Genomic DNA, 11,621 nt, shown 5'->3' on the forward strand with positions numbered 1-11,621 from the left:
GCACAACGCGAGCTCGTGCTGGTAGTTTACAGAGACGCTCGTGAAGTCCGCCTCGTCTTCAAGTTGCCCAGTACGGCTTTCGTGCGTGGCCTTTCACGAAATAGTGGGCCAATCTTGTTTTCATCTCTCTCTTGCACCCGAAAAAGTAAGGAGGCATTCTCCCCCCCCCCCTCTTGAGGCGGAAACAAGGAAAAAAGAGATAAGGGAAAGCTTGCTCACTCTCTCTTTTCTCGGTGTCCTCGTGCATAGGTGTATGCCAATCAAATAGATAATAAATAACACTTCTCACTCGTAAGAGAGCGATTGCTGGGTGCCCCTAATTCACTTTTTCTGGTGTCGTCGCGGAAGCGGCAGCAAAGTGGCCGGCCGTCCAAGCCCCCACCCAGGTATTCCCTCGTATCTCATCTTTCGATCTGCGCAACGCTCGAGCCACCGCGACAAATATTCCTCCTCCTCTTCCGTCACTCTCATCTCTCCCTCACTTCCTCCAGACGCTTCACTTCCTCGTGAAACCAGATCGCACATGCTCGCCTCAACGATGCGAACGCGCGAGTCAAGACACAGCGAAAAAAAAAAATAGGAGCAACGGAGAAGTAATAAAAGTCATCCGGCGAGGAGGCTCCACCCTTAAGATGAAGAAGAAGAAGCCGGCGCGAAAGGCAAACACGACCTTCGAAGCGAAAGCAAAACACGTCGTCGCCCGACCTTCGTCGGAGGTGAAGGAACACCGATGTCGATGGCACCCGATAGCGTCGCCGGCAGGTTCAACGATCCGCCCCGCCGAGTTGTTCCGGCGTGCGGTTGGTGGCCCGGTTTATTTTTATTTTATTTTCTTCATTCCTTGCCCCGGACCCGACGGTTGGCGTTCGTGGATGAGAGGAACGTAGTTTTTTCCGAAATTGCCTGGGTCGGAACACCTCACTGACTCGGTTCCGTCTTCTTTTCTTTCTCTCGTCCACAAAAATTGCAAATGGTGAAAGGGAGGCAGGTCGGGGAAGGCGAGACGCGTTCACTAGCGACCTCTAAGTGACCAAGAAAAAAAAATATAAACCGGCCAGGAATGGAAGATACCCGTACCGTCGTTGCAGCTGCTTTGAGTTTGCCGCTGTCGTGACCGTTCGTAACGTTCCAGTTTTTCATGACCGCGTAATATACTTCGTGGCCCAGCCGTATCCCGCCGAGAAAACCACGGGCCATCGTGGGAATGCCGGCGTGCATAAGCAAGCCAGAAGCTTTCTCCTCCCAGAGGAAAACAACTCTGCGCGAGGAATTTCTCCACGCGCTGACGAAAAAAATCAGATAACGTACTCTAGGAATGCAAAGTCAAAACAGTACGTTGTGGCTTCATTGGCGCAACTGGTGCTTGCCCCACTCCAAGTTTTCATAACTGCGCCGCAGTGCATTGAACAAAAAAGACCAATGCGCCAGTAGCACGTGCAAATGAAAGGACGTACGTGGCTACGACGTTCGTTGCGCAATTGTATAGTTGTTCGAAATATCCATACTGACTTGCGCGGTTGTTTCGTATGTGGACGTCGGGTCTACCTAACCACGGTAATGCTTTTGATTCACGATACGTGGAACACATAAGACTCAGACACGAGCACGCATTGAGCTGATGTAAAGCTCATAATGCGCTGATGGGCGCTGGCAGCAGGAATCAAGAATCGAGCTACCGGGTGGATTCGCGTCTAACAGCGTTCCTCTCACGATATTGTGACAAGGTGAAAGTTTCAATCAATCAATCAATCAATCAATCAATCAATCAATCAATCAATCAATCAATCAGTTTATTTCCATTTGATTAGCAGGAGTACAGGAGTGAAAGCTCAAGAGCTTGACGAGGTCCCGATTCCATTCACAAGTCGGCAAAGCCGCCCTAAAATAATCAAGGCTACCCATTCGTATGCCGCAACCTAAACTACGCTCATAATACGGGCAATATTGGAAAACACACACAATATATAAAAACACAAGCGATTTGTTCTTTTACCCATCGTATATATTTATACAGCAACACAAATCGATCAACATAATTAGATCAACATAAATTGATCAACGCAAAGTATGTTTCGTACATGCACAGTATACATATAGCAATCCATTAAGGAGAACAGTATCGACGAAATGCCAAGAACAGACCTCAAAGTTAGCAATGATTGACAAGTTGATCACTCACCGATGGCTGCGGGGACGGCGACGCTACGTTCCACCACAGAGAGGTCAAGAAGAGTGCTTGCAAAGTTCGAGCTAGCATCTGTTTTGTCAAGACTTCTGCGGGAGGTGAAACCATGCTTGCTCAGCAGCGAAGTCGAAAGCAGCCCACTTTCGCTAATCCTTCAAGATCCAGTGACGAAAGAAGGAAAAAAAAGAGAGAGAGAAAAGAACATAACGAGGCCAGGTTAAACGCCGCCAAAATAACGTCTGAAAATGAAGAGAGCGTTATACTCTGCTGCCCTACCGTGGTGGTCTAGTGGCTAAGGTACTCGGCTGCTGACCCGCAGGTCGCGGGTTCGAATCCCGGCTGCGGCGGCTGCATTTCCGATGGAGGCGGAAATGTTGTAGGCCCGTGTGCTCAGATTTGGGTGCACGTTAAAGAACCCCAGGTGGTCTAAATTTTCGGAGCCCTCCACTACGGCGTCTCTCATAATCATATAGTGGTTTTGGGACGTTGAACCTCACATATCAATCAATCAGCGTTATACTCTGGTGATTTCTGGTCCTGACGGCACAATTCGCGAAACCAGCTGTCGGTGCGCGTGACGTCACGATGAAATAAGCTATCGATTGATCCATACATGAGGGCTGTCGTTTCTGAATTGCCTCCCACCCTACCTTGCCATGCGGTCCCACTCCGTTTCTACCTCGTTTCGCAAGACTGCAGCTGATTTCGCTTCGCTTTGCGCGTTATCACCCGCAAGAGCGGCGATAAGAGCGCGTAGCTGAAAAGCGCAAAATCCTGACAGACTCGATGCCTATAGTGGTGACGTGGTCCACGTGATTTGCGAAGAAAGCTTTCTGTTGATATGATACATAAGAAGATGCTGACGCACGAGTAATGCACCGGCTGCTCCGAAGCACTTGAGTGAATATTGAACATACATCTTAAGGAAGGGAAATCAGAGGATTTTTGAATAAAACACATGAGCACACATACGTAAAACAAACGCGCGCGCACACAGCAAACAACAACACTACAACGTACAAGAGAATGCCCGAAATCCAATGAATACTGTCTCTTAGTCATCATTGAATTCAACCGGAACAAAATAGCAGTCAGCACGACTTACCCTCATGGGAAAGAATTCGCTCATGTGAACGTTAGTTTAGCATACCCATCATGCACTTCAGCACACGCACATGATGAGTGCCATAAGTGGCGAGAGGCAGATAGCCTATAAAGGAAGGGTAGTGAAGGACATAAAGTAACCGATTCCAGGCCTCCTTGAGAATCGAAATGGTTTAGGGGTTACTAGAGAAACGCAGTTAGTGTTGTAGCCAGCATGTTACTCAAGGTACGTGCTAGATTTCACTATATTCTTGCGTACCTTCTGTACTTATAGCTGTTTGAGGCAAAATGTTAGAGGCTAGTTGGTATAGATATAGGCGCACGGTAAATAGCCCCAGGTAGCCGAAATTTCCGGAACCCAAGCTCCCCTACGACATTTGTCATAATCATCTCACAGATTTGTAAAGTAAAACTTGGACAATTTATTATTATTATTATTATAACAGCTGCACGGAAATGCACTCATACGTCCCGATCCCTCGAGCTTCAGGGCCGAAATATTGCTTGCGCCATTGTGCAAACACAGTCCGAACTTGAGCAATCCACACGTTCATCTGCATCTGCTACCAGTTACAGAATGTCTATTGCTAACTAGCCAAAACTAAATGAAAATGACGACTTGGGGGGAACCCGCAAAGCTCAATTGTATGATGAAGCTCTAGTCTATTGTAGATTCAGCATGAAGCTAATATATGCAAAACTGTCGTTCCCAATCAAATATTTATGTTTACATTGCATAGGAGGTCCCATCTCAGTTTACTGTACGGGACCCGCCCCTTCTGTCTATCCGGATCTTGTGTTGTGAATAAAAAAAATGATTCAGTTGATTTCATTTGAAAACAACTTTCACATGCGGTTGATGCGAAACACTCCCTGGACACGGGCTTTTAATTATGGCGTGTCACAAAAACGAGAGCCGCAAATTAAAGAAGTTCTGGTAATCGAATTTGAACCATGTGAAAAACTGCACTACACTTTCTTGGCCAATCCCCCTGAGTGGGTATGAGCCATCATCCCAGGGAAACAAACAAACAAACAAACAAACAAACAAACAAACAAACAAACAAACAAACAAACAAACAAACCATGCCATTCCAACATCATTTAGATGTACGGGTTAGGTGAAGTTTTATGCACATTTTAAGCCTTTCAAAATACCCCCCCCCCCTCCCTCGTACCCGTAGGTTTGTTTTGCGCCGAGAAGCACTACCTAGTTGGCCGGGAGAGCTTTTCCACAATTTGGGTTTCCCCGCAATTCTTCGAAACTGCTGGGCATAAAGTTAATCTCCATTCAGTATACTATCAAAGCCACCCGCCACTTTGTGAATGAGCAAAACGATAACTGTTGAATCTGGAACGTGCTCTTCAACATTAGCGAAAGAGCGATTTTGTCAAGAATTGCCGAGATGTACGCAAGAGCGCTCGTAATGTACTAGCGATTTTTTTTTATCACGGATATAATAACACTGCTACAGTGACGTTCAATCTGACTAGAACCAGGCAGTAAAAATTTGCCTTCTGGTTTGTAGTCAGCAATTAAAGCCAACACTAGTCACGTAGCAGTCGCGAATAAAGATATCCATAAAAAATGAACGTCTCGTGTTGAATTGTAGTAATACCGTTAACCGAAAATGCGCTACCTTTAAGAAGAGCGCATTCGTGGAAAGTGAAAATGCGCAAAAATACAGCTCAGTCGCGAGGCATGGTCTCCAAAAACCTTTAATCAGAAAAGTGTCCACTCCAAAGCGGACGATAGTTATAGCGCGAGAACAGAACGACGATGTGTCCTTCTTGTCTCTTAGTCGTCGTTCTGTTCTCGTGCTATAACTATCGCCATGTCATACCAACTAGCCCCGACTGCCACACTACAAAGCGGAGATTGTCAAGACACCCAACTCAGCTGTCGGCCAGGAAAATATCCATCAAGATTCACGAAGACAATGGAACATCAGGAAGCGTAGCGTTGCAGATCGGTTAGAGCAAGTGTACCGCGACTGAATGCTTACACATGGGAGCGAAAGCGAACGACTTATCTTTACGGTGAAGTCAAGCAGGACCACTCACCTTATTTACGCTCGACACCGATTCCTCGTGCGACACTGCATGATTCTCGGAGGCACCATCAATTTGTCATTGGACTCGCGGGAGTGCCTGCACCGAAGCGTCAGCTTCAAGTTGCTCAGAGGGAACTCACAAGTTGCTCGCAGGGTCTGAAGGTGCCGGCAATGATGATAACTCCCAGCAGCGACGCATAGAACACGGTATAGTGTTGCACAGGCGAGGAGTTACTCGTCAGCCGCGCCGGCAGCCAAGCACCGTCGTGTGCCGTTCGCTTGGGCGCCAATTTTTCAAACTCAGCCAACTCTCACCCTCGGCTCGCCTCATCGTCCATAGCCGGTGTGCCTGCCGGGACGTAATGATTGCGGTGGAAGGGGAGACACCCTCCTCCTGAGGCTGTCCTCGATTTGCCAGGGGTCGGCGGCGGTCCTCTCCATCGCCACAGTGAACGAGAACCTTCTCACTCCCCGAAAAGAGAGGAGGGTCAGGCATTCTCGCCCGTTCCACCCCCTCATTCGTCTCAGCCTCCCCCCCCCCCCCAGAACTGCTCTCCCAGAGGTTGTTATGCATCCGCCCGTGGTTCTTGTGTACCTCCGGCGAAGCTTCCAGCGTCGTCATCCCGCTTCGCCATCCGTCCAAATAGGCGAGATTTCCCCCGTGGATTGACACGAAACTCTCGCCCTTCTGTAAGAATCAAGAGATGGAGAAAAAAGTGCGTCTGGTTAGTGCATAGCATTAAGGCGGCTCGCAGCGACCGCGTATGCATAAGAGCGGCGCTACCGCGAGCATCCTAGAAGAGTGCACCCCCCTCCCCAAAAAATAACAGAAAAACACAACGATCAACAACAAATACATGAAAGTGAAGCTTTCATCCATCCAGATGCGTCTAACATTGGCGTCGACATTCCTGCAGGGCAACCGACTCGCAACAGGGTCTAAGGCTACTATTTAAATTTTGTAGTCATATACCACGTGACTACGATGTGACCACCTTAATGAACACCAGCCGATAACGAAGCCAAATAAAGCATAGGGAACGCTAATTGTGCAGTTTTCAAGTCTATTGTATCAACTGTGATGCGATGCTAAGGGAAGAGTAGACGAGGGGAAAGACAGTGAAATTATTTTTCATTGCTTCCGTATATTAATCGCGCTTCCACTATTCGGTACAAAAAAAAAAAAACTCGGTACAAGAAAGCACAAGACCGGGTTGATTGGCGGATCATGGGAGAAGCTTTTGCCCTGCAGTGGGCGTAGTCAGGCTGATTATTATTATTATTATTATTATTATTATTATTATTATTATTGATGTTGTTGTTAGTAGTAGTAGTAGTAGTAGTAGTAGCAGCAGCAATAGCATTACACGGCAGGCAACTCAAGTGACCAGAGCAGAGAGTGAATAAAAAAAGTAAAACATAATGATCAAGGTGCTGCTAAATGATGGTAACGTTGGTACTCGAAATGAGCAAGCGGCATATGCTATATCTACGTAGGATGGACGACAGCACGTCATATCACGAAGCTGACGATTCTAACTCACGCGCTTACAGCTTTGCTGCCCGATTGTTTACTCGACGCAGAGATGGATTATTTTTTTACTTATTATTATTGTTCTGTTATAAAGATTTTTCATCCCCTCAGAATTCTGCATGTTCCAACGAATCATTGTTCTTTTTTGAAACCACTGATATGGCGGAGACGCTATGCACGTACACAATATCCCACTCGGTATATAATCGGTATACAACCGGTATATACTTCGCTATATAAGTTGATTGATATGTGGCGTTTAAAGTCCCAAAACCACCATATGATTATGAGAGTCGCCGTAGTGGAGGGCTCCGGAAATTTCGGCCACCTGGGGTTCTCTAACGTGCACCCAAATCTGAGCACACGGACCTACAACATTTCCGCCTCCATCGGAAATGCAGCCACCGCAGCCGGGATTTGAACCCGCGACCTGCGGGTCAGCAGCCGAGTACCTTAGCCACTAGACCAACGCGGCGGGGCTATAATTCGGTGTATAATCTCCTAAGAAGGTACATATGTCACCAGGGCTGGTGATCGAGCACAGTTAGCACTTAGCTTACGCTATGTCGTAGCCATGGCATACGCGCGTTAACGCGGTCGTTGGTATGAGGTGTCCCAGGTTGGCGTCGGGTAAAAGCGCCGCCTTTCGTTGGCACGCGCTGGCTCTTGGACTTAGGGAGTCATCCCCCAATCGTTTCAAAATGCGTACGTACGTTGCGCATTGCACATACGTTGCGTACGCGGGGTCGTCTCGTTTCGTATGGCGCGCCTGGGCAGCACTCCTGCTTAAGCGCCCTATACCGAGTGTGGCGTTCAGATGTTTGCGTAGATTAGACAGTAGCACCTGGGTGCGATTCAAATCAGGCTGTATGATGATTGGCGCTTAAAGCCATGGGATTTAAACGTGAATGCTCGTGTCTCGCTATGCCGCTGGTGTACCATAGCGAGTCTCCTCCCCAACCAATTTAGTAACGGAAACGAACCTTTGTTCTCCATAACACAGATTCATTACACAAAAAGACGTATTCAAAAAATATTTTTCTAGTCGTGGTTTTATATATACGATATAACAACGAACATCTATGTTCGCTATTGTCAAACATATATAGATAGATAGATAGATAGATAGATAAATAGATAGATAGTGAGTGAGTGAGTGAGTTGGTAGGCAGTCATCCTGAGTGTAATCTCAGATCGAGCCACGAATCAGAGCGAGTCCTGGTGAGTGAATATTTTGGATGAGTTCGAGTCCGAGTGAGTATGGGCTCGGAAAAAAAGATTACGTGAGTCTAACTCAGCGCGAGTCCGGAGCGCTAAATGCATTTCACGAGTAAGAGCGAACTCTCACAGGTTGTATCGATGTAACCATAGAGTTTCTCAAAATTACCTAGAGGGCAATCTGGCGCTGCGATCGTTCAGCGACCATGGGAATGATGGGTAGTACACACATTTGCCTAGTCTTCGTACTTGCGGGTGGCCAATCGTACTTGCGGCTTCGTTTATTGCTGTGTTTCGATTTTGTTTTGAAAGAACGATTCAACCCTTTTGAACTTCGTGACACAATTTGGAAAGGTAATTCGAAAAAAAAAATAGGGTGGTGAAGCGCAATCGCTGACCACTTGCTGATTTTCGTTTCGCGAGAAAACAGCTTCAAGCCACACGAACACACACGGAGCCAAGAGCAGGCCAGAAGTACGAAGTTCAGGCAAATGTGTGTACTATACCCATCATTCCCATGCTCGCTGAAGCGCTGTGCGTTGCAGCTCCCATAGACACTAGCGCCAGAGTTCCCTCTAGTGTATATTGGGAAACTCTGTGGATGTAACCCCCATCGACACTGACACGCGTTCACTTGCGGCAGCGACTTCCGGCGGCTCGTGCCGGATCTAGCTGGCTCAAAGGCTGCCGCGCAAAACCGAGGACGCACGCACCTGTCATCCCGTAACCGGGTCTGGGACGAATTCCACGCCGGCACCCCGGTCCGCGTTCTTCTTGCTTCGCCGTGTGTATGGCTCGTCGTATACGTGCGCGCGTTGCTGTACTTTCGCGTTATTTATTTTTTTTTGTTCGCTGCCACCGTTACCCGATCGGCACCGCTTTGGCGGCTGAGTCTGGCGAGGGGCAACGTGACTGGGGCGCGACGAAAGTGCTTTGAACCTGGCCGTGTTCGCGGGCCACCACGTGCAGCCTCCTTTGTTTTACGTGCCGCGTTAGCGGGGAGCAGAAAGTGTGTCACGCACAAACGGGTAAAGCAGTTTCGTGAGCCGGAATACGATAAGGGGCCCGCGGCGCAAATGCGTGTGACCGTGTGTGATGCACGCCCCCTACCAACGAGCGTTGATAAATATCACTCGCAGCTCGGCCCACGCGCTAACGGAATTGCGCGTGATGCCGCAAATAACCGAAGTTTATTTCATAGAGTTTGTATATGATAATGAGCAGGAACTGTGGCCATGACGTCACTCAGCTGCAATTTCAACGGTGCTACAGTATACAAGAATATTTGTTTGGTGGTTCTAATTTATTCCGGGAAAAATGCAGTGAGATATCAGGAAACGAGGATGACGGGAAATAGGAGAGAATGGCGGTAGAAGCGCAGTCCAAGGGGTGTCTCAACCATACTGAATGTACGTTCATGCCTATAGTGAAAATACTATCGGAGGGTTTCCTTTCCGAAAACCACAATATTGTTACGGGGAATATTGTTACGGGGAACTCGCTATACAGCCCCACGTGCTGGATCTTCGCAGCGGACGGCGCATTGCAGCTACCACGATGACTGACCAGGCTACTCAATGTCAACAAGAGCCGCCAGCCCCGCAACCGATCGTTGTGGTGCAACCTCGTGACCCAGGTCCGTTCAACAGCACAAGTGGCATAGACGTCGACGACTGGCTGGTCCTATATGAGCGCGTCAGAAGCAGCAACCATTGGGATCCGACGCTTATGTTGGCGAACATCATCTTCTACTTGCATGGCACGGCAAAACTCTGGTACGAAACACATCAAGAAGAGTTGACCAGCTGGGACGTCTGTAAGCAGAAATTGCGCTATCTCTCTGGGAAACCCATCGGACGTCAAGTGGCCGCAAAGAAAGAGCTTGCGACTCGTACCCAGCACCTCCACCAATGATGTTACGGGGAATAAAGTATACACAATGGATATACTGGCGAGCAAAATGCGTACAACGCTGCTGCAGTCCGAGCACGTTTCCCGGAGCACTTCGTCGTCGTCAACCCCAGGCATCTACTTAGCCCGTGACAATATGATTACGAGAAAGACCGCAGTAAACAGATTTGGAAAATTCGACCATCTCTAGTGTACTTCACGTCAACTGACATCGCACAACGAACGAGCATCAATGGATTTGCTTTTATCGAAATTGGACCGCCACACCCGGGATCGAACCCGCGGCCTTAGGTCAGCAGAGCACCATAACCCCTGCTCCACCTCAGCAGACCAGATAGGAAGAAGCGGTCATAGACAAACTTCCAACAGCAACGCTAAATTTCATGCCACTCGTATCTTTACAACTTGGTAGTAGTGGACGCAGGGGCCCCGCCGCGTTGGTCTAGTGGCTAAGGTACTCGGCTGCTGACACGCAGGTCGCAGGATCAAATCCCGGCTGCGGCGGCTGCATTTTCGATAAAGGCGAAAATGCTGTAGGCTCGTGTGCTCAGATTTGGGTGCACGTTAAAGAACCCCAGGTGGTCGAAATTTCCGGAGCCCTCCACTACGGCGTCTCTCATAATCATATGGTGGTGTTTGGAGGTTAAACCCCACATATCAATCAGTGCTGGACGCAGGGTCTAAGTAGTGTCACGTACCACTACAGATACAGACACATATTCGGCCTCATTACTATTGACAGTACTAGTCGAGTCATGGTACCTACTGAAGGCTTGAAAGTATACTGGACACAGAATATCCAGTAACTGCCGTACCATATGTGTGTCCGCGTGCTTTCTTGCACAGTCCGTGTTTTCAAACGCCATTCGAGGGTTGATTAAGAACGTGAATACGGCGACCACAATAGAAAAATGTAGCGACGTTTCCGCTCCTAGGATGGCAGCCTAATTCACAGTATGATTTTGCTCACAATATAATTTTTCACAATTATATTATAAGCAAGGCTGTCATTATAGGTGTCGAAACTTCAATACATTTTTATTTTGCGGTTGGAAACCCCGTGTTTTTATTCAATGTGTAGAGAACAATGCGATAGGACGACGAAGCAACCAAGAAGGATCTCCATTATTCTAAAACTACACAATATTTTATAAAACCACTCAATTTTCGACCAATCCCCCACAGTGGGTATGCGCCACGGACAATAGGTGAGCAAGAACAAGAACAAGCAACAGCCAATCATACAGAGTGGGTACGTGTCATAGACTGAAGGAAAAACAAACAAACAAACAAACAAACAAACAAAGAGTTAGGCGAAGACACGCGGCGGAGCTTCCGCTTGCTTTGATTCTGGCCTCTTGACGTTCCTCGTCATTCCAGTACGTTTATAGGCAGTCACGTGACAAATTATTCTTCCCGACCAGACTGGTGTCCGTCGAAGCCTTGAGTTCTCATAGTTGTACCGTTGTTGCGTGCCAGAAACTCCAGCTGACAAGTTCTGTGACGAATAAGAACCAATGAGAGACCAACCCTCAGAGTGGGTATGAGCCATGCACATTCTTCTTCTTCTTCTTCTTCTTCTTCTTCTTCTTCTTCTTCTTCTTCTTCTTCTTCT

At 47.8% G+C, this 11,621-nt stretch overlaps 1 protein-coding gene across 1 annotated transcript in view; it reads right to left on the bottom strand.

Moving 5' to 3' along the window:
- The window catches only part of LOC119181840 (uncharacterized), a 62,818-nt gene extending 57,031 nt beyond the window's left edge, over positions 1-5,787 (bottom strand). The window contains exons 1-2 of the mRNA XM_075875113.1: positions 5,354-5,787; positions 2,180-2,337 (exon numbers count right to left, since the gene is read on the bottom strand). Coding sequence (XP_075731228.1) covers positions 2,180-2,293 — 114 coding nt within the window. The 5' untranslated portion in view covers positions 2,294-2,337; positions 5,354-5,787. The remainder of the gene's footprint in view (positions 1-2,179; positions 2,338-5,353) is intronic.
- Positions 5,788-11,621: the final 5,834 nt, after the last annotated feature.

The sequence above is a fragment of the Rhipicephalus microplus genome, chromosome 10 (assembly GCF_043290135.1).
Source record: "Rhipicephalus microplus isolate Deutch F79 chromosome 10, USDA_Rmic, whole genome shotgun sequence".
NCBI classification, from domain to species: Eukaryota; Metazoa; Arthropoda; class Arachnida; order Ixodida; family Ixodidae; genus Rhipicephalus; species Rhipicephalus microplus.